At 34.9% G+C, this 23,075-nt stretch overlaps 2 protein-coding genes across 2 annotated transcripts; one reads left to right on the top strand and one right to left on the bottom strand.

The window, feature by feature from the left end:
* The first annotated feature begins 5,516 nt into the window (after window positions 1-5,516).
* On the top strand, window positions 5,517-15,168 carry LOC114722065 (probable LRR receptor-like serine/threonine-protein kinase At1g53430). The gene is made up of 24 exons (XM_028907991.1): window positions 5,517-5,637; window positions 9,083-9,263; window positions 9,383-9,454; window positions 9,561-9,629; window positions 9,766-9,837; window positions 9,942-10,013; window positions 10,194-10,265; window positions 10,355-10,426; window positions 10,533-10,604; window positions 10,700-10,771; window positions 10,867-10,938; window positions 11,057-11,125; window positions 11,279-11,344; window positions 11,462-11,521; window positions 11,613-11,651; window positions 11,747-11,793; window positions 11,924-12,288; window positions 12,416-12,611; window positions 12,698-12,835; window positions 13,107-13,219; window positions 13,325-13,535; window positions 13,638-13,875; window positions 14,044-14,194; window positions 14,618-15,168. Exons 1-24 carry the CDS (start codon window positions 5,535-5,537, stop codon window positions 15,011-15,013), a joined length of 3,018 nt encoding a protein of 1,005 aa, XP_028763824.1. The 5' UTR covers window positions 5,517-5,534; the 3' UTR covers window positions 15,014-15,168.
* Window positions 15,169-16,468: 1,300 nt separating this feature from the next.
* LOC114722061 (uncharacterized) lies at window positions 16,469-21,717 on the bottom strand. Its single transcript, XM_028907987.1, has 7 exons — window positions 20,858-21,717; window positions 19,817-20,056; window positions 19,279-19,368; window positions 18,202-18,351; window positions 17,956-18,080; window positions 17,257-17,386; window positions 16,469-16,858 (listed from the first exon to the last, which is right to left on the bottom strand). The coding sequence occupies exons 1-7, from the start codon at window positions 21,422-21,424 to the stop codon at window positions 16,733-16,735; spliced, it is 1,428 nt and encodes a 475-aa protein (XP_028763820.1). The 5' UTR covers window positions 21,425-21,717; the 3' UTR covers window positions 16,469-16,732.
* Window positions 21,718-23,075: the final 1,358 nt, after the last annotated feature.

The raw sequence follows: 23,075 nt of genomic DNA, 5'->3' as shown, positions 1-23,075 counted from the left end.
AAGATAGTGATGAGAGAGAATAGGAGCTTTGGATTGGTGCTTGTATTTTGCTTCTTTTAGTTGAGTAATGAATTTCAGATTTTTATTCAAAAAAAAAAAAGAGAAATTGAGAAATGGTGCCCCATTCAAAGATGTCAGTGAGAGAAACGTACGTGTGCTGATAACATGACAAAGACCATCAGCACGAGGACAAGCATGCAGACGACAGCATTATCTTCGTCGTTTTTAGTCCAGTTACGAGTTCCAGTAGCAGTACATGGATCTACGTTGAAGTCCCAGTCCTTCTTTCCTAGTTTCCCAGCTATCTTTCTCAAAGCTTCCAATAAACATAGAGATAGACATAATGGGATTCATAGTTTTTATATATATATGCGCAGAGGATCCAGTTATGCATATGCGTGCGTGTGTGTGCGCACCTTCATCTAGTGGAGTGACACCGAGGGCAAAAGGGGAGAAGGAGCACAATAAGGCAATAGTGAGAACAACTCGTGTGGGACTTCATGCTGCTTCCTCTTGGATTTACCGGTAAAAACCTTGAGACTTATTATTCCCTCCAATTCAACGTATAAACTAAACTTTGTTATAAAAATTTAATATTTTTATAAGATAATATTTATTTTTCTCTAAATATTTAATGATTTTTTTAAAATTTTACCTTCATATATTTTCTTTCCTTTTTAAATCATTTGTTGCTTTTTTTTAACTAATTTTCTTCGTTAATAAAGATATATTTGACAAAAAACATGCCTTACATATTTATTATTTAAAACTGATTTTAACTAATTTTTTGATAAATGTAACTAGATAAAATTTATTTTATATTTTAAACCGGATGGAGTATTATTTTAAAAACAAGGCAACCTCAAAAGCTCTGCTTATAAATCTAATTGCTTTGTGTGTGTGTGTGAGAGAGAGAAGACCTTTTCCCGGTGATAGACGGCTGGATTTGATAGAAACAAACGGCTGGGATCGCGTGTCGACCTGATGGAGGATGAGGTTGACTTGAATTTACCTATGCAGATATGGAGTGAATACGCACGACCGAGTTAGCTCCTGAGGAATATAATTTCCCTACGTGATAGTTGAGGTTTCAGTGCCTCGGACAATTCATCTGAATATTCTCGTTTACGTTATTTACTCCGGTGTATACTACCTCCGGTCTAAATATAAAAAGGGAAAATTTAAGTAAGGGACCGCACAAGGCAATTTATATCAGTCAAAGATCAAAACTTTCTGAAATTTCACTGTAAGACCCAGGGACCAAATTGAAATTAAAATTTAGAGTAAGATTACAATAATACCCCTCCCTTTTTATTTTATTAAAAAATAAGTATTTATCGGAGTTACTGTTCCGACCACCGGAGATCGGAGGTCCGGACACCGGCGCTCAGGTGGTCGCCGTCGGGAGTCCGGTCACCGGTGGCCGGAATAGTAGCTCCGGCCGGACTTCCGGTGGTCAAAGTTTTTTTTGTTTAAAACAAAGTGGCCAAGGGAGGGTTTGAACCCATGACCCTTTGGCACACCGAAAGACTTGTAACCACCAAGCCAAGCAACCCATTCAATCATAAAATACAAATAAAATTATATATAACAAAATAAACGCAACTGTCCAAATATAATTGAACAAGTGAAATTAGATTATTTACAAGTGGAATTCAGTAATTTGCAACAAAAATTAGGCAATTTACAAATAGCATAATAGAAGTCATAACTTAAAATGCAAGTATTTAAGTGCAAATGAGCAAGTCGAATTTGAAGATTTACAATAAAATTTTATAGATTTACAACCCAAATTTGGTAAACACAAGAGAATTCACAACCCAAAATGTAAGTGTTTGAGTGTAAGTGAACAGGTGAAATTAGACGATTTACAAGTAGAATTCAGCAATTTACAACAAAAATTAGACAATTTTCAAATAGCATAATAGAAGTCATAACCCCAAATACAAGTGTTTAAGTGCAAATGAGCAAGTGAAATTTGAAGATGTACAACAAAAGTTTATAGATTTACAACCCAAATTTGACAAACACAAGAGAATTCACAACCCAAAATGTAAGTGTTTGAGTGTAAGTGAACAGGTGAAATTAGACGATTTACAAGTGGAATTCAATAATTTACAACAAAATTATGCAATTTACAAATAGCATAATAGAAGTCATAACTCTAAATACAAGTGTTTAAGTGCTAGTCAGCAAGTGTCGACCTGATGGAGGATGAGGTTGACTTGAATTTACCTATGCAAATATGGAGTGAATACGTACGACCAAGTCAGCTCCTGAGGAATATAATTTCCCTACGTGATAGTTGAGGTTTCAGTGCCTCGGACAATTCATCTGACTATTCTCGTTTACGTTATTTACTCCGGTGTATACTACCTCCGGTCTAAAGATAAAAACCTAGTTATTTGAGTAGATTAAAAAATAAATTAATCATTTATAATAAATAGATATTGTTTTATTTAAAATATCGTTGCTCATTAAATTTGTTCGTTAAAACTAACATTATTAGGAGAACTATTTTTAAAAAAAATCAATAAATATAAGAGACAAAGTAGATCGGAGTCTTATATTTAGAATCAAAATAAAAATTAAATAAGATCTTATATTAATGATCGAAGGTAATATATACACAAGCGTATCTAGCGCCAAACTAAACTCCATTTTCACCATCATGAGTTATTTGTAACACTACATGATTAAGTTGCCGACACAAAAAACAAAAAACCAAAAACCAAAAAACACCATTAAGCTGCTCGTTATCAATTTGCCTACAGTGAAAAGATTCTCCCAGTACGTATGTGCACAATGACAAAGGCAGAGGTTGCCCGGCCAGCCCATCTTTAACGTGTCAAGTGGTTCCAACAACCACCTACCATTAAAGAGTATGTGTGACCTGTGATGTTGTGTTAATATGTTATTGGTGATATTAAATTTCCTCTTTACAAAATAATTAAAACTTATTTAAAATTTAATAACCGACTTGACAAGCGAACACAATGAAAATCCTCAAATTATGACACCATTTCAGAACACCTCAAGTCCCAGCATATTTTCACACGTACCAAGAGAGATCATATCAAGAATTAGACTGCAATTAATTAGTGCGCAATAATGGACTAAAACTTACAGTTAAAATTAAACGATCGATGTGACGTGATTTTTTGCTGGGCCCATGCATGCATGCGATGGCTTCTGCGAATGTGCCTTTTTCCGCTTTCCGACCTTGGCCGTCCCTCTTGATTTCTTCTCTATTAATTAACTCTGCTTATATTTTAAATATAAAACTTATTTTATAATATAAATTATTTTTTTTAGTCTTATTTATATGATAAAGAAAAAATAATTTTTTTATCCTGTTTATAAGCCACTTTATTAACTTTTTAGTATTTATATACCATTTAGTCTTTTATTTATTAGAGTCTAGATGATTATTTTTTTGAAAAGTGCATTTATTGCATAAGGGTAAGATTGAAAAGTTATTATATTTAATTAGTGGAGAGTTAATAAAATTTAAGTTTTTTTATCTGTGTGAAACATGTTAGAAGTGTCTTATAAATAAAACAAAAAAAAGTATGTTACAAAATAGATCTTATATTTAAGACCAAAAGAGTAACTACTTGTCTCCTTCTCAATTATTCATTTTTCTTAAATTTAATTATATGATTCTCCACGGAGCCCCTGTTGACACAACTAATTAGTTAATATTTCGTGAATATGTACTGTTTTCCCGGGGAATATTTTAGTTTGGATCTTTATTCTGTGATGAATAATTTATGGCCTTCGTGATTTTCTAACAACTTTTTCTTTGATTAGAACTAGAATTAGAAATCCATCTTAAGAAAGAAATTACAACTATAATTAATGATGGTGATAGGGAAAAAAAATTCAGGGTTTCATGTAAAGCTCAGACTCGTTCGGTGAATGAGTCGGTTATCTTTTGAGTTTTCCATAAAAAATTTTGCAGCGAATTTTTGATATAAAAAAAATCAATTTTACGACAACTCTGAACAAATATTTCTAATGGAAAAAATAAAGCCCAGACATTACATAGTAACATATGATTACGAAGAGCACATGTCATGTTATGATCTCAACTAAATAATTGTCTTGGTGGGAAAACAATAAGAAAGAAAACTATATTCTTTATCCGTGAAAAAATACATTCACATGAAAATATTTCTCATTATAATATAACCTATCACAAAATAAAATCATTAACCAAGCGATTTACAATTAATTAAAGCCTAGGGAAAAGTGATTTATAAATTTCAAATGAGAAAAATGGTTTTGGACGCAATCATAATCAAAATATTATCGGATATTAAATATGAAAAATGGGCACCTATCTAGTATAGATTCAAATCTTAATTTATTATGTTATGAGAAACTATTTCTTTCCGGTAGATTTAACCTATTGGCAGCAGTACAAATTTTTATTAATAATGTTTGGACAATTACGTAAGTAACATTCCGAGCTGACTCTTTCATTATATCCGTGAAGACTACGAAGTCAGAAACAAACAACTCTCAAGCGTGAAACCATGCATGTGCATTATTAAAAGTTAAAGTAGACAAAAATTAATACTCCTCGTTGTTAAAAATAAGATTCATTTTGTAATATAATTTATATTATAAAATAGGTCTTATATTTAGAAGTAGAGAAGTATTATTTTGAATATACTGTGATCATTTAAGTTATGAATCATGTGATGATTATTGGCAGATTCCGCATAAAAAGCTGCCTAATTAAACTAGTAAACTACGAGTTAACAAAAGTAAGTCGCATGCATAATAAATAATGTGAAAAAAAGCTTTTACTCGTTAATACATGTAAAGACATTATTTTAACGATTATTTTATTTTATATGACATTACATCCAATTATTTATCTTTTAAATTATATATATGTATTCCCTACATTCATACACACACATATATATGGGAAAATTTCTCTTAGAACGAATATTTATAGCATAGCAAATATAAGATTTTTGAAGATTGAGTTAGAAAAGCTGCAAAATTAGTGAAATAAGAACATCACCTCTTCCAATTATTCTGTGAGTGTAAGTTGTAAGACTAAGAAATTTTTTAAAGAAGTAAAAAAGAAAAGTTGGAAAATTAGTGAGAAAACTTGCAAAAGCTAACAATTTTCATAGAATTTTAAGATTCTTGATATAAATAATTCTATAAAAATTGTTCCTTTATATATAAATATGTTTCATCATTAGTACTAATTTTTATTAACTAATAACTTCGATTTTTAATATAAAATCTAATTTATAATTTAAAATAAATTACAAACTAAGTCTTATGTTAAAGAATTAAATAAGCATTCATGCACTTTTTACTCTGTTCGCTTGGTGTGGCTGCACATCCCAAATTTCGCATTGAAAAATCAATTCTTAAAAGTTAAAGCTTTGTCGCCCTCGGACCCTCCAATACAAATCTTCCGAATTCTAAATTTGCCTCTGCCCTTTGTCTCTGTATATTTCGTTCTTCATTCTCGAGACCTCTCCTTCAGAACCAACTTTGCGATGTCAAGCTCCAAAGTTGTCTCTGTTTTCTTCTTCGGATTTTTGCTTCTCTGTTTCTTCACAGACTCTCCTGCCAACGCTCAACTTATACCCCAAGATGAAGGTACTTTCTCCATTGCTGCTCTCTGCTTTTCATTCGACTCTCGTCTTCATCTTTTTTTCCTTTAGTCTTCTGCTTGAAAATGTTTCTTACTCGTTTCTCCAACGTTTTCAATCATTCGGAACCGCAGAAACTCTGCAATCTTGTTCTTGTCTTCTTATTCAAAGCCCTGCGGAAAGAAACTACTTTTAAACTGATAAACTCTTGTGTTCTTCATCACTTTAAAGATTGATATAGAAGGCATAAAAAACGGCGAATATTTGTAACGATTTACTAGCGATTGTTTAATAGTGCAACTGGGTTTGAAAAAGATTAGAACTTTTGCATCAGATTCCTCTGTTTTTAAACTTTGATCACTTGTTCTGTGTCTGGGATCCTGATGGGTGTTTCTTGATGCATGAGGATTCACAGGTTCATAAATCTTACCGGAATCATCTTATTTTCCAGTCATTTACTCAAGCCGTTAACACTTAGTTTCATCACAGTTTAACGTTCTGATTGTAACTTGTGGTATAGTTTCATGTTGTTTCTACATTATTCTGTTTCTAATGGCGGATTCTTAATAATTATGAGTCTGACTCGTCTCTGGCTTAAATGAGTCTGACTCGTCTTTGGCTTAAACTTCGATCCTAAATATAAAACTCATTTTATAGTGTAATTTATATTAAAAAGTGAGTCTTATATTTAAAATGAAAAGAGTATTTTATTTGTGGGGTTCATTATTTTATTTTATTTTTTTTCTGGGGTCATAATTGATGTACTTTAATGGAGGCATGGTGAATTGGCAATGTAATGTGAAACCGCTACCCTCTTCGTCCAACAGGGGATCACAGCACTATAGGCGTCACTGTCATTTTTGGTTTTTTCCAAAGACAGCATCTGCATCTCCGCCAATCAAAATTTAATGCATTAATTGATAATATATTCATATACATAATTGGTCTAATTCAAATAATTGAGAAAGCATCAAACTGATGACATTCTGAAAACCTAACAGATAAAGTATGCTATTTATAGTGGTTGAAGGTGAAATATTTCACAAATACGTGTGGACCCCAATGGCCAAACATATAGTATAAGCTCTGAAACTATAACAATTACTCCTCCGGTTCTTAATATAGGACCCGATTCTTGAGTTGATTTTGGTCCTAAATATAAGACCCATTTATCATATTTATCAATTTTTTCTAAATTACCCCTATAGATACTCCCTGAACCATAATCAAATAGAAGAGGGAGAGGGGTATTAAAAAAGATGATTATGGTATTTTAAGAAAAATGTGTCACTTTTCCTATAATTAACTAACTTACCTAACTTCCTTAATTTAATCAAATTAGTTAAATGGGTCTTATATTAAGGACCAGAGGAGTATTTATCTTTGAAAACCACTCGTCCTTTATGGGTTTGCAACGTTGGGTGTCCTTGTTTTTTTTTGGGTTTTACATGAAAGACTTTTGTTTCCCTTTGAAACTAGCGTGCGTCTGACTATACCAAGTGTGAGAAACCAGTACATTTTTTTTAGGTGAGTTGAGATACAAAAACTAATTAGAATTAGGTCACCACTCATTAACAAAATCCTCACATTAGTAGCGAAATTTGAATTCATGATTTTATGTGTTATGAATTGGCTTTTTACTAATAAGAGGATGTTTGGATGTAAACCAAACCATGGTTTTAAAAGTGCTTTTACGATTTACGAAATAAATATGTAGAGGAGTTTATCTCGTTTTGCGGAAAAGTCCTTTTTAGAAGCACTTTTGAGCATTCTCAAACACCCCTTGACTACTGCTCACAAAACAGCCATATTTTTTATAGTTTATGAGTGTGAATTTTGTCAGATACATATATATGTGTATATATATAGATACATAAATGATTCATTTCAAGTTGAATCTGTGGATGGTAGCCTGTAGGATAGATAAACAGACAAATTCCACATGCTGAAAATGACCCTGCCACCAGCTACTTTCCGCCACTACCATAACCCTATTCAATGCTTTTTGTTTGCAATGAGTCGGAAAAAAATCCTATCAAATTATCTGAACCTTAATTTGCATTACATGTTTTGTAGTTCAGTATAGATATCAGAGAAATTTAATTATCACTATTAAATTATTATTTTTCAAAATTAATAGTGTCATTTATGATATTTAAAATAAAAGTGAAATGAAATTACTGTTAGGAACAAAACAATATAATTTAACCGTATAAATTTCTTATTCATAGCTGGCCTATCAGAGTATATAAATAGAATCTAAACTCCGCGTATTACTATAACTACATGTGTACTTCATTTATTACATCAAATGTGTTTAAATGAGCTGCGATTTGGTCAATACTTTAGTTGACAGCAAAGATGTTCCTGTTTTTTTTTTTTTTCCAAATGCATCTGATGGCCACTTTTTACTATAATATTTTAGATGAAAAAAAGTGAGTGCCATCGTTATATTTTTATTATTAGAATTTTATAGTATATAAAACTATTTTTATAGTGTAAATATTACATTACAAAAAAAGATATTACGTTCATGACATTCGTATTATATATGAGTGTATACATATGATGTGACGCATGTTTTATAAGATGAGCCTTGACATGAGAACGAAAGCGATTTGATTGTTTCTGTCTCCTTCAGTCCTTTGTGGTCAGGGACTCAGGGGCACTCAATTTGAATATGCAGACTAGTTTGAATGATTTGATTTTTAATTTTTTTTCCATCTTTATCTTTTGTAAGAAAATAGGAGATATACGAAAATATACAATAATTAAATAATAATATTTAATGCTTTGATTATATAGGATTTATTTATATACACAACTAATTAAATAATAAAAAGTCGGGTTTTTTAATAGTGCCACGTTGTAATATTGCCAACAATGTTTGACTTGGTCAGATTATATTGAAAAGGAGGGGAAAAAAGGGGAAAATTAGTAAAAAAAAAATCTATGTTTAAAATTCTAATTAGCCAGAAAGACTTAAAATTGTGCAAGTGCAAGTACAAGTATGATCTATGAAGACAACATATCATTGCACACAGCAGATGATATGTTGCACTTACGGATTATATTGCACTTGCACAATTCAGGTTCTTCTGGCCAATTAAAATTTTAAATAGGGATTTTTTTATCAATTTTCCAAAAAAAAAAAAAGAAAAGAAACAAAGGCATGGGTGTTAGTATTATGCTACGGCTTTTGACTCTGAAAATCGTGGGCAAGCTCGGATTGACTCGTGATAGCAAGCCAAATCTCTTAAAGCCTCCATTTTTACGTATAATTTGTTTCTTGTTTTGGGGGATCCAAAGAAATTAAGATGATTAATGTGTGTTTCTGATAATTGCTTCCATTTTCTATGGGAAAAAGAAAAAAAAAAAACTAAACAAATTAAGATGAAATGAAGACAATATCAGAGAGCTAATTCGCGCGTGCGCGCATGTTTGTGATACAGTGAAGGCACTACAGGCAATATCTGATAAACTCACAAATGTGAATTGGAAGGTTACACAGAGCTCTTGCAACAATGGAGACCCAGGATTTAATAAACTCGTTTCTTCATCCTCTGGACCAACCAGGAATGTCACTTGCGATTGCAGATTCCAAAACGGCAGCGTTTGCCATGTCACACACATGTATGCCTTTTCTTTTCCGTAATCATATCCCGGTGAAATAAACTAACTTCTGTAAATTCTATACCTTTTTGTTTTTGGAGTGATGAGTGTTCAGTGATACGAAAATTTGCCATTGGCAGCCTATTGAAAAGACTGAATATAGCAGGAGAAATACCCAGTGAATTTGGAAATCTTACACAACTGATTGAACTGTAAGTGATTATACCTCTTTTTTCTTTGTTCATTTGCTTTCATATAATCACTGTGAGAATGAATCAGAATCGGCAAGCACTGAGAGAGGTTTATTGTATTGAGCAGTGATCTCACTCGCAACTATCTCAATGGCACAATCCCAACAGTTTTTACGCGCATCCCTCTTGTCAATCTGTAAGTTATCATATACAGTGGTATTTTCACACTCTACACGAACTAGGCATGGAAATATAATAATATAATGAAGTATATTATATGCCACGTATGTGTATTTGAAAATTGAAATCATTCACATCCACATTTGCCTCAGGTCCCTGTTGGGGAATCGCATTAGTGGTTTGATTCCCGCAGAATTGAGTAAAATTGCTACTCTACAGGAGCTGTAAGTTTTGGACTCAGCCAATCTCATTTTGAAATTGGGGGAAAAAAAACAAAAACAAGGAAGTTGATACTGGAGCTAAATAAGTTTTATATTCATGTTTATAGGGTCTTGGAAGATAATCAGCTTGGAGGACCTCTTCCTCAGAGTCTTGGAAATTTGCGCAACCTACGGAGACTGTAATTCGTTCTCTGTTCTTTTAGCAATTTTCATTTGTGGCTTTTCTCACCGAATAAAGCAACATGTTAACAATTTCAATTTGTAGCTTTTCCGTTAACTATTTCCTTCATTTTCTTTTGGTGCTGCGTAATAGATATGCCATTTCATGATGCTTAACTTTGTTTTGTGTGAATCTGCAGACTTCTTTCTGCAAATTATTTTACTGGGGTAATACCAGAAACGTTTGGAAATCTCAAGAACCTTACTGAATTGTGAGTGATATCATATTGTGCTGCTTAGTTTATTGCTGTTGTTGTTAGGCCTTTGTTAAATACCGAAATCACTGCTAACTTTTCTGCAGTAGGATAGATGGGAGCAGTTTATCAGGGAAGATACCTAGTTTTATTGGGAACTGGACCAAAGCTACTATTCTGTATGTATACTTTCGTTTAAACATTTGTTCATGTTTGTGATGAAACTAAATTTGAGTTATGTTCAATTTCTTTTCATCTTTTAAGGTAATTTTACGTTCTTGTTAGGAATATGCAGGGCACAGGCATGGAAGGTCCAATTCCTTCCACCATATCCTTGCTGACTAACTTGAGAGAATTGTGGGTGCTTATTTTCCTTTTACTCATATACGTAGTTTTCGAATTTAATCTTCAATAAAGGATTTTTTATTATTGAGGAAACATTTTGATTTCAGGAGAATATCGGACTTGAATGGAACAACTATGAGATTTCCTAATCTAAGGGATTTGAAGGTTTTGGAACGACTGTGAGTTGAAAAGTTTCCTACCTTTATGCCAAGAACTATACATTTATTTGGATTTTGTATTAAGTGTTTCACATCTTCCTATCTTATGATTTTAGAATATTGAGAAATTGCCTAATTGTTGGTCCCATTCCAAATGACTTCAGCGAGATGACAAAATTAAAGACTCTGTAAGTCTGCATCACATGAGTACTTAATAATTAGTTAAAGGTTTTTGAAGTTTTTTTTCCCTAGTTATTTGCTGACGTGGCTATTTGATTGTTGGTTAACTATTTCATTTTTGTGCAGAGACCTGAGCTTTAACAGGTTGACGGGTCCAATCCCTCCTTCATTTCAGGACTTGAAATTTAATCACATGTAAGCAAACATTTGCGTTTATTGGCACAAAGTGTAATAAAAAAGAATGCAGACATAATGTCAAAAACAATTTCTTGCAAGTAGATTGCTTTGTCTTCATTGGTTTTAACATTTTGAAATCAGTAATGGGATCGATATTAACTATGGATACAGGCTTCTGACGAACAATTTTCTGAGTGAAGCAATTCCAGGGTGGATGCTTAAGAACACACAAAATATGTTAGTTTTATATCCTTTCCATTTCTCTATTTGCAAAGTCTAGATTTACCTCTTACACAGCTACAACATACCACATTGGAGAAGAAACTAAACTTTTAATTTCATGATATCTTTCAGTGATTTATCTTACAACAATTTTACTGAGACTTCTGCATCTCTTTGCCAGCTGTCGGATGTGTAAGCTTCTTTTTGTTTAATAAATCACAGAGACTTTTGTGTCTATATTCTTAATGCTTAACATTGGCTACTAATTATTTTTGATGGGCAGGAATTTGGCTTCCAGTCTCTCATCTTCAGTAAGCAATCCGTGAGTTCTTGCTTAGGGTGTACCTCTTTCAAATTTTTATTTTCAGTTATCTATCTCTTTAAATAATCTGTTGAAACAAAATATTCATTTTGTAGACTCTTGTGTTTGAAGAAGGGCCTACCTTGTGAGGGAAACTCATATTGTGAGTTGAGACATAGTACATCAACCATGTTTTTGTGCTCCACAACAGACTTTGTTAAGTGAATCTATGACAATATCTCCTCCAAGTTAACATGTGTTTTTCTTTTTTCTTTTTTTTTTTTTAAATGTAGATCATTCACTGTTCATAAACTGTGGAGGACCCAAGATGGAGTTCAATGGTCACGAATATGAAGAAGATTTAAATCGAGATGGCATTTCATATTTTAAGTTTCAAAACAACTGGGCTTATAGCAGTACAGGGGTATTCATGAATAATGATACCGCTGATTTTGTAGCAACAAGTTCATCTTCCTTGAATGGGAGTAGCCCCGAATACTACCAAACAGCCCGTCTTAGCCCTCTATCCCTTAAGTACTATGGCTTATGTATGATGAAGGGCAATTATAAAGTAAAGCTCCATTTTGCTGAGATAATGTTTTCTGATGACCAAACATATAGCAGCCTTGGTGTGCGCATTTTTGATGTTTCAATTCAGGTGAGTGATGAAGGGATATACTCTGTTAGATTTTTTATACTGCTTCTTACATTTTTATCGTATGTTGTATTTCGTTTTGCTACAAAACTGAAGTTTTGAAGCTAGATTCTTTCTTGCATTCTCACAGGGCTTTAAATACTTGAAAGATTTCAACATTGCGAAGAAGGCAGGTGGAGTTGGTAATGACATCACGAGGGAATTTGATGTTGATGTGAATGATAGCACCTTAGAGATCCATTTATACTGGGCAGGGAAAGGAACTACTGCTATTCCCGATAGAGGTGTATATGGACCTCTAATATCTGCCATTACTGTGACCCCAAGTAAATATTTCTCACATCATTGACTTACTATTTTCTTACAAACTATCTTGATGTCATGTAATATGTGCATTTATTTTTTGTTTTAGACTTCAAAGTTCCTTCAAAAGGGTTGTCCACTGGAGCTATTGTTGGAATTGTATTTGGATCATGTGTTTTCCTCGTATTGGTACTCTTTGTCCTCCGAAAGAAGGGTTTCCTTGGTGGGAAAGATCCAAAAGATAGAGGTAATATTGAAATTCAAAATAGATTGCAACTCTTGTACTTTAGGTCTTGCTAATCAAGAGTCAAATTTGCTTATGCTCAAGCATCCGGATGAATAAACATTAATGAATTACAAATCTTCCAAGATGTGAGGTGGTGATAATTTGTTAAAAAATGAAGTTCTGGTTGCTTCATCCTAGCTAAAAGACTATTTATTTTTATTTCTTGTAATCTGTTAGCATTTTTCTTTTTTGTTTTTCATTTGCTTACACTTATCCCCTTTGTGTCTTTCAGAACTTTTAGATCTTAAGACAGGCTATTTTTCTCTAAGACAAATCAAAACAGCCACCAATAACTTTGACCCAGCAAATAAGATAGGAGAAGGAGGATTTGGGCCAGTGTATAAGGTAACATCAGAATCTGTAATATCAGAGCATGCCAATTACCTGCTGATTGGTTTAACCAAATGGGGTGTTATGCTTATGATACTGATTTATACTGCTTTATAACAGGGTGTGCTGTCAGATGGCGTAGTCATTGCTGTTAAGCAGCTCTCTTCCAAGTCAAAGCAAGGGAATCGTGAATTTGTTAATGAGATAGGAATGATCTCTGCATTGCAGCACCCGAATCTTGTGAAGCTTTATGGTTGTTGCATAGATGGAAATCAACTAATGCTTTTATATGAATACATGGAGAATAATTGTCTTGCTCGAGCACTTTTTGGTAAATGCTTCATTGACCCTTTGTACAATGTTGATACCTGCTTCCAATAACAATGTATCTTCAAAGAAATTTTCTCTTATCTTTCTTTCTTCTTATTTTTAGGCCACGAAGAACAGAGGATACACTTGGATTGGTCCTCAAGATTGAAGATTTGTTTGGGGATAGCAAGGGGATTAGCTTATCTTCATGAGGAGTCTAGATTAAAAATAGTACATAGGGACATTAAGGCAACAAACATCTTACTTGATAAGGACTTAAATGCCAAAATTTCTGATTTTGGCCTAGCGAAGCTTGATGAAGAGGAGAATACTCATATCAGTACCCGAATAGCTGGAACAATGTCTGTATTATGTCATTCTAGATTCTATTGATTGATAATTAGTTGAAAGTTGATCTTCATCATGCACTATTGGCTGGCTCCTATTTGTTGCATAAAGCCATGCTCATTTACATTAATATTTTCATAGTAAAATCACTAATTGAGAGATATTATATGCTCTTTTCACAGTGGTTACATGGCTCCTGAATATGCAATGAGAGGTTATTTGACAGACAAAGCAGATGTATATAGCTTTGGAGTTGTTGCTCTGGAAATTGTTAGTGGAAAGAACAACATGAATTACCGGCCAAAGGATGAGTTTGTTCATCTTCTTGATTGGGTAAATAAATTTTTTTCATGGCTCTTTATGTTTTTGGTAAATGTATTGCTCTTTAGGCGTGCACATTTCATTCCTTCCCTTGGTCATCTTAAAAATTTGAGATTACCAAAAGCATTTCCATATTCAAATAATTTGCCATGAAGGGATAAAGAAACTGTTGGTTCTTGAACCCATGTAATTTTACACACAAACGTGGTCTAACCAATTGATTCAAGGATAACAATCTTTTCATAAATCGCAAAAAAATTGTTAATCCAATAATTACTAAGAATATAAAATTTTGCACGAAACTTTAGGGATTCAATTGATAATAATTAAGTTTTAAGAACCAAATCGCCGAATTAAGTTGGTGGGACTAGGTTCTTTTCTTCTTTTATGCATTCAGTCTAGTCTTCACACTTACATCTTTGTATGCCATTGAAGGCCTATGTTCTCCAAGAGCAAGGAAACCTTCTGGAACTAGTGGATCCGCGGCTTGGTTCAAGCTACTCCCAAGATGAGGCCATGAGAATGCTCAACTTGGCTCTTTTGTGCACCAACCCATCTCCCACCCTCAGGCCAGCCATGTCATCCGTGGTGAGTATGCTTGAAGGAAATATTCCAGTTCAAGCTCCAATAATCAAGCTCAAGGATTCAAGCCAGGATCATCAGGATGCAAGGTTCAAAGCCTTTGAGATGCTATCACACGACAGCCAGACCTCTATAGCTTCTCAAACAAGTAGGGAGCAAAGAGGCAAGTCAATGGATGGGCCATGGATTGATTCTTCAATATCTCTTCCGAGTACAGATGATTACTCTTCATCTAGCAAGCTTCTTTGAAATTAACATCACGAATATGACTAGCTCTATGAGGAAGAAAACTTGCAAGTATTTTCAAGTTCTTTTGTGAAGGAGTCACCTTGAATAGTAGGGTGATAAATGTACTTATAAAAATGTGCACACATTGTCAAAGAGATAAAGCTAGAAATGTTGTTTGCATATTTTATTCGCTGTAGTGTGATGATAATGACATTTCATGTGTTCATCTTATCAAAATGGCGGTTAATTGTGGTTCTAGTGCTTCAAATGGCTGATTAAGTTGGCATCTACTTAAATTGCTATTATCAAAGGCAAATAGGGATAAGCAAAATGGAACCAAAATGAAATATTGAACCGAACTGAATCCACTTTAGTTTTTTCGGTTCGGTTAATTTGGTCTTCAGTTTTCATTTTGATTTTGATTTTTTTCTCTTCTTTTCGGTGTTAGGATGGGTGTCTTTAAAAAAAATTTAGTTATAATAACCGAATTATATCTTAAATGATGTCATATCAAGAGAGTGGAGGGAGACTGCAAGTCTTTTCGATTTTATATTTTACTTCAGTCATTTTAGTGCTTCACTCTTCTGCCCACGGCCTCGCCCTCTTCTGCTCCACACATCGCGTCAGGCATCAGTCTCCAACTTCACCATTTACACCTTCAATTCAGTCTCCTCTTTCAATCGCCGTCGCCTCAGTTGCTTGCAACGCATTTCCATTGCTCCCATCACAGTCTTCTTCAGTCTCCGCCCCATCTGAATCAAGGTCTTCACCACGCTGCAAACTCTTCTCTCGCATTCCATTTAAATCCTCGCATCGCAGGTCTTAAGATTGGTTTCTCCTTAAATTCAGCTAGACATTTCACTTCGTTAATATATTTGATTTTGTTTTCTGGGATTTAAATATTGAAGCCGCACATGTGGCCTTGGACTTTTGGATCTGAGAATATTTAAAGCTTGTGTTCTCCATTTCTTGAGTAATAAAGAAACCAATATTAGTTGAGCTGCTCTGGTATCTTTAATCCAACTCTATTCCAGTAACATTTATAATTTAAGCTCTTGGAATAAGAATGAGTGAAAAAAATTATTGCAACAAAACAGATCCAAAAATCAAGTAGACCGAATAACCAAACTGGACTATTTCAGTTAATCAGTTCAGTTATCAACTAATATTCCATTTTGATTCGGTGTCTTAAATATGCCTATTTTGGTTATTCAATTATTTCAGTTAGTTTTACTAACTGAACTGAAGAACCGATTGCTCAGTACTAAAAGCAAACATCATGTCGAAGAGTTTTGGGCTTAATTGTTACTTAAAGGTAGTAAAACCTATTTTGCTATCATCCGTTGCAGTGTACTTCAATGTTTCGACCAGGTCAATCGTTTCAAGAACTTTTTTATAACAAATCTGGCGATGGATGTTGCTGACCTAAAATGCGACCAATAGATCTTTCTATTCGCAAACCTTCGATTACAAGGCTAAGGAGGAGTAAGAAACAATTAACAACAATGTATGAAACTCAAGTTGCTGCTTGACAAGAGGGAACTTTTATTAGTAAGTACACCACGCACCCAAGACACGATTTTCATAGTGATATCAATTTAAGGTCTCGATTTTCGGGTCAAGATTTTTCTATTCACATGAACACGGTATACTTGCTATTGGCAGCTCCCAACAAAAAAGACCTTGCAAGTAGCTGTTGACTAAACCTATATACACTTATCTAAGAAAATATGGAGGCCTTTAAAATTCAATGCCACTATTTATCTGAACAGAGAAAGAAGGTCGCCCGACATTGGAGAGAGGGGCATCGACTCTCAGAACCAGACCCGAGCTTCCTACATTTCCATTCCACTTCGATCTTCCAATCTGAACACACAAACACAGAGACATAACTGAGCCAAGAACCCAATCATAGTTTGGCAGATGCATGTCAGAATACAATCAAGGTAAAAGAACAGAGCACCAGGAAAGCATGTTTTAAAAACAGCAATTAACCACGTGATATGCTGCCCTACTTGCTAAATAAATGAATACATATTTTTTAAATCATTTTTATCTTTTTAGCAACTTAGGTGAAAACTAAAACTGGTTTCACGCCTGAATCAGGGTTGATCGCAGCTAGCATTACTCATGGACAATAATACAGAATATAAGAGCACAAGATAGTTGTTTTGTCAGAAACAAAATTATCACATTGCCAAACAACTCAAAGGAGCCTAGCTAAAGCAGAAAAACAAAACACGACAGCTTTAAAAACAACTTACGGATATTGACGCAAAGGCAGAAGGATATGTCATGAAGGCACATCCAAAGATTAAATTCAGTTTCTCCTTGATTGAATGAATGAGTTCAGCCCGCAGCCCAGGATTGCTTCCACCAAAGGTGGGACAGACACTGACAATAAAAAGAACATCAACAAAATGCAGAACACAAATTGACAGGAAAGATTAAAGAAGCGTGATATGTATTGGACGTTAGGCTCTCACATTAGAAAATGGGAAATCGAAAACAAACTTTTTGACTAATTAACACTCATTATTCATTGACTGACAAATCATTACAAGTGATGGCAACACTTGCTTAATCTATGATGAGAATTCACCGAATAATGAGTTGCTGAGTCATCAGTGACATCAACATATATAGAAGAACTACTATATAGTCACACCAAAAAATCCTCAAGCAAAAGATTTATGATAGAAGTTATCCCTTGTCCTCTTCTATTCTAAAAATTCTTCTCTTCTATTTATGAATGAAAAACGAAGCTTTCTTTCTTGCATTGCATGTATTTTCCTGCTATGGAAGTTCATTTATAAACACAGGCAGGCAGGCAGCAGTCCACTGATCACTTACAAACAACATAAGCGGCAGATGCATCATGATGTGTGCTTCAGAATGTCATGAAAGCACCTCAACCCTAGACTTCACCATCAGGAAATAGCAAAATGAAGAATAGTAATTACCTGAATTGAATAGTTGGTCTCACCATGAGACCAGATCTCTGCCAGGCCAAGGCCTGAGCAACAGCAAAGGAAAATGACTTGTCAGGCCATTGTACCATTGGTGTGATTCTTGTTCCCCACTTGTTCTAACAAAAGCAAATCAGGAAAAATATTAGTGCCCATACATGAGAAAATGGGATTCAATTCCAGAAAATTCCGTCTATGAATATATTATATCATTCAAGAATTCAATAATTTGGATCTCACCTTGCATGAAAAGCTGAATCTCATTTCTCCTGGATATTGACCATGAGCTTGTAGAAGACCCCCACAAAAAGGAAGGAAGGCACTAGTATTTAGACCCTCTCCAGACACATAGGTCAACTGTCCATTAGGAAATTGAAGATCCACAAATGACTGTGCACAAAGAGTAGAAAGAAAAGGAGAGGCCAATGTCAGGGAATTCGTTTCTCAAAGATGAAACTAGCAGATATATTAAGAGCTATAGGGACATTGTAACAGCTGACATACTAGTGATGAGAAACAAAGCAAGAAAGAAGGAAGGGCGTGAAATATTGAGCAAAAAGCTGAATGTTTATAACCAATGGCTGAACTGAACTAACCACAGCTAGTATCGGCTTTATATAGAGCCCCTAGGTTATATTCAAATACAAGATAACAAGTTCAAATTCAAATCGCAAACATTGCACTTTGAAACTCGCCCTCCTCACAACCATTTGGATCGGGAACTTTGTTCTTGGACATATCCCAAATAGCACACTGTGACTATCTCCCTCCTCAAAAAGTCTCTCCAAACAACCAGCTCTGTTAGCACTTTGCAGAAAAGGGATTCCAGTGCACTTTACAGTCCAATCCCTATGCACAGATTTCCCCAAACTCCTAATTAATATACCATCACAGCTCTCAAGCTTAGTCTCCTAAAGCAGTACACATCATTTTAGTGATAACCTCTTTAACCTTCTTCCTCTTCCCCCAACAACCCAAGTAGGCTTCATATTTTCACCTTGCACGCCACCCTTCCCTTCACCCCTACACAATTTATAGATAATGCAAGACTGTGTAATTCCTTTCGACCCACTTCTTCCTTCATGGATTACACCCAAAAACGAAATTAGAAGACTTTAATGCATAACTGAACTAGGATGATTAACTTCATTTTTAGAGTTCATATAGAATGGATGATATATATCACTGACCAAAATTAAAGATAATAAAGCTCTACATATAACAATTTTGACATGCAACAAATGTATTAATGTAACATCAGTTAATAACGAAACTCAAAGCTGGTCTTTTCAGAAGCATCATAAGCTATTAACTTACACAAGCTAAGGGATTGAGGCATAGCATGGACATCAACAGCCACCTTCTGTGTTTTGACCACACTGCTGGGCAAAGAGAATGCATTCCATTCTGACAATTAAAGGGCAAAGCATGTAAGGTCGTAATGAAAAGCACTCCCACTCTACACAGAGGGCTAGATGCATTGTTACACAAAAACACTTTCAAAGACAGGAAAGAGCTATGTCACTTGACTATAAGTGATAGATGTCTGTACGTGGAGTGCGGACCATAGGTTTAGTTGGTTTGCTACTTAGGTCAGTGTAAGCCAGAGAAGTTACAGCTAATATTATTCCAAAATTATGTTAAAGAGAATTTTGTACCAATAATTTAGGAATAAATCAAACTAATTGAACAGATATATAATTGCAAAATTGTTTCTAGAGGTCAAATGCCTATTATGCAGTATACAAGGACTTATTTTATTAGGCTATATAGAACTTTCTTAACTAAACTTAAACACAAGTTATTAGCAATTTGATAACAAACTGCAACTTAGCCAGCTGTAGCTGATCTTTACCTTTCTGTCATAGCCATACCAAAGCAAGTGTTGCTTGGACAGGTGGACAGGCAAAAGGAGGGTTGAATCACGAACAAGGAGAAGAGGTCCAAGTTGAACAAGGAAAAGAGATGAATTTTCATTTCCTGATGTAGAACTGCCATGAGATGCCTCTACTCTCCATAGATCTCCCCTTGCAGCTAAAGAACCTTCTACCTCTTGAGTTCTACTATCATAAGTGGATGAAACATTTATAACTCCCTGCACTTCGATAAATAAAACTAGTAAAGGAAGTATACAATGGGAAGAAAGAAAGTGAAATATGTAACCATACAAAATATGATGTTACATTATGGAATTTTACTCTCACTGGATGACAAAGAAGCCCATCTTTTCTTGAATAAAAATCACAAGTCAAGGGCTTTTAGAAAACACGATTTTACCATCCTGACTGCTTATGGACACCTCAATCTATAGTTGTGCTCCAAGATCTAGATGACTTTGTAGCTTAATCTGACGATACACTAGGACCATAGCGGCTCAACTTTAGCTTTTAGAATTTACAACAGGAGGATTGACAGACGCACATAGTAATGAAGTCATCTAGGGCATAAATCCTTTGACTGAAAACAACATGAGTCTAGTGGTGCTTAAATAGTGAAAGGTTGGACCATAGAACTTTCCATGAAAAAAAAAAACAGCTAAGCCAAGATAGACTGGCCTTCTGGTCTGAAGCAGACCATAATTTAAGGAAGAATAATGCACTGGAAAAGACAAACCCTTGGCCATATTGTATCAGAACAAGAGCTAGATGATTTTGTATAGAGTAAATTTTACAAAGGGAAATCGGTTTAACTCATGTATGTGATGTTCCAATGAAGTATAAGCGGCGTTCAGTCTAACGGCTCTATGAGAGGGTTAACTATTTTTTCTGTCATTTTATACGACGAAAATTGAAGTGTTTCAGTTGATGCTATGCCACAAATCGCATTCAGACCCTCACCGTCGGAACACGGCTGCTTAACTGCTTGTGCCAAAAAAGATACCAACTCAAGAATTTACCTGTCTTCTACCCAGAAGACCAGCTGAACTCAGGTTAAAGCCACCAATTTCTTCATCCGACGATGCAGCAGCACCGGCACCAGTATCATTTTCAGCAAATCCATAATTTTTCAACCTTTCACTCAGCGATCCCAAATCTTCCTGCATATTAATCCCGAAATCAGTTATCATCCTGCCTTTATCTCCTTCCATCCGAACGGAAGCCATCACCGTGTCCTCCTGCTTAAACGGTATTGGCAGCGACCTGAAAAACTGCTGAACTAACCCATTCAAGCTCGCACCAAAGTCCGCTCCAGCTTGCCCAATCCTGTTACCGATATCAAAAATCGCCGAAACCCCATCGATTCCATAATTCTCCGTCGCTAATCCGAAATCCCTCTTCCCAAAATTCTGACTTGGGAATTCCAGATCAAAGAGCTTCGATTTCGGAGGAGTAGGCCAAGTGAAAGGAGGAGGGTTGATGTGAGACTGAATCAATCCGGTGAAACCCTGCGCAAGGCGATCGGCCAGATCGTGGCCATGCCGCTGGACCTCCTCCCACGCTTCGAACGACCTCTCCACTGACATTTCGCCCTATCCAAAGAAGTCAAAACCTATCCATAAAAATTGGAAGCAATCGCTGAACGAATCCAGGACCAAAAAAGCTAGAGTTCTTAATCAAGACAAGCAGAGAAATCAAGGTTCACGGATGAGCCGGAATAACGGAATCAGCAGCAGAAGCAAATTCAGGAAGTGGAACAAGTGAGAGAGAAGATTAAATTACTGCGGCAGAGACGAGTAAAACTGAGAGAGAGAGAGGGTGCAGGCTATGGTGGGGATCCGGCAAATTGAAAGAAACGCGATTTGCTGTGAATAATCGTGTTGTTTGTGGCCAGAAGAAAGGTGATTTTATTGAAGGAGATGAGCGAGTCACGTGGCGAGCATGGAATCACAGGTGACAGCCAATCACAGTCCAGGAATTTTATACAGCCTCGTGAGAATCTTCCCAATTTTCTTCTAAAATACATGGTCAATGGGTCATGGAAAAAAATATATATATATTTACTGGGCATTTTTATTATGTTATATATATTAATTAATGCATTAATTAAGCTATTGTTTACTGCATATAATGGGAAATAATAAAATAGAAACTAACTCCAACTTTAAAACTGTCACATTGGATTTTTCTTAAATCATGGCTACCTAAAATAATTAAGGATAATAAATATCACGTGAGAAGAATGAGCAGGTAGGGTTTAGGAAGCAGGGATTGGGTGAGAGCTCCAAGAAGGGAAAGTTAAGGACGAAGCAGGATACCAGCACCGTTACGATCGGCTTTCCTAGTTTATTTATCACATTTGTGGCCCAAAACAAAATCCATCCAGGCCACAGGTCACAACAAATTGTTCATCATCCCGTTTTAGCTGAAGCCACCAGTGTAAAGATGGATTTCATGCAGCATTAGGTGATCATTCTTTCTCTCAACTGTTCCCAAGACAAAAATGTCTGCAACCTCATTCATATCACTAAATTACTCGGTTACAAGACTATTGTTCGTGTTATAAATAAATATATGATTGTTTGGAGCTGCTTAATATTTTTATATAATTAAGACAAATTTTTCTCACATATTTATTTCTTATTATGTAAATTGTAATTAAAAAGTTATTTTTAAAAATTCTAAATGTTACTCGTGAGAGAAAAATTTAATTCAACCAATTACAAAAGCATTTTTTTCAACCCAAAGAAGGGGGTGTTTTTCCCCGGCTGTAAATGACAAGAAATATCAGAAGAAAGAGGAATGAGTTTTTTTTTTAGTTGCTCAGAGTATCTTTCTACCCAAATGATGAGAGACTAATATCTTGGGTACCGTCAAGCGCCATAGCGGGAACTCCTCCTCAGAACATGATGTTTAAGGTATCCAAATCCCTTTTACTAACACTTGTTGGTGAGTGACGAGCTGATCCAAGCATATGGGATGCCGCTTAAAGAAGGGCCCGCTAAGTAAACGTGCAAAAATAGAAATTGGATATTGTAGCCTGAGAACTGACATATTGTAGGCTTCTCTGATTTGGTCTCTTTGGAGATATTCAGAAGATAACCAGATAAGCGTCAACCATGACCAACAAAATTAAAAAGTATTATAATAATGTCCTAAAATACCAATTATCCAATTCATTGGTCTTCATTTCCAATTTCTAGGATATCCCCCCCCCCCCAAAAAACAATTTCTCAC

This window comes from Neltuma alba, unplaced genomic scaffold (assembly GCF_004799145.2).
Source record: "Neltuma alba isolate B1F8T4 unplaced genomic scaffold, ASM479914v2 tig00012081_pilon, whole genome shotgun sequence".
NCBI classification, from domain to species: domain Eukaryota; kingdom Viridiplantae; phylum Streptophyta; class Magnoliopsida; order Fabales; family Fabaceae; genus Neltuma; species Neltuma alba.
The sequence above is the reverse complement of the archived record's forward strand: the minus strand, read 5'-3'. Positions and strand labels throughout refer to the sequence as shown.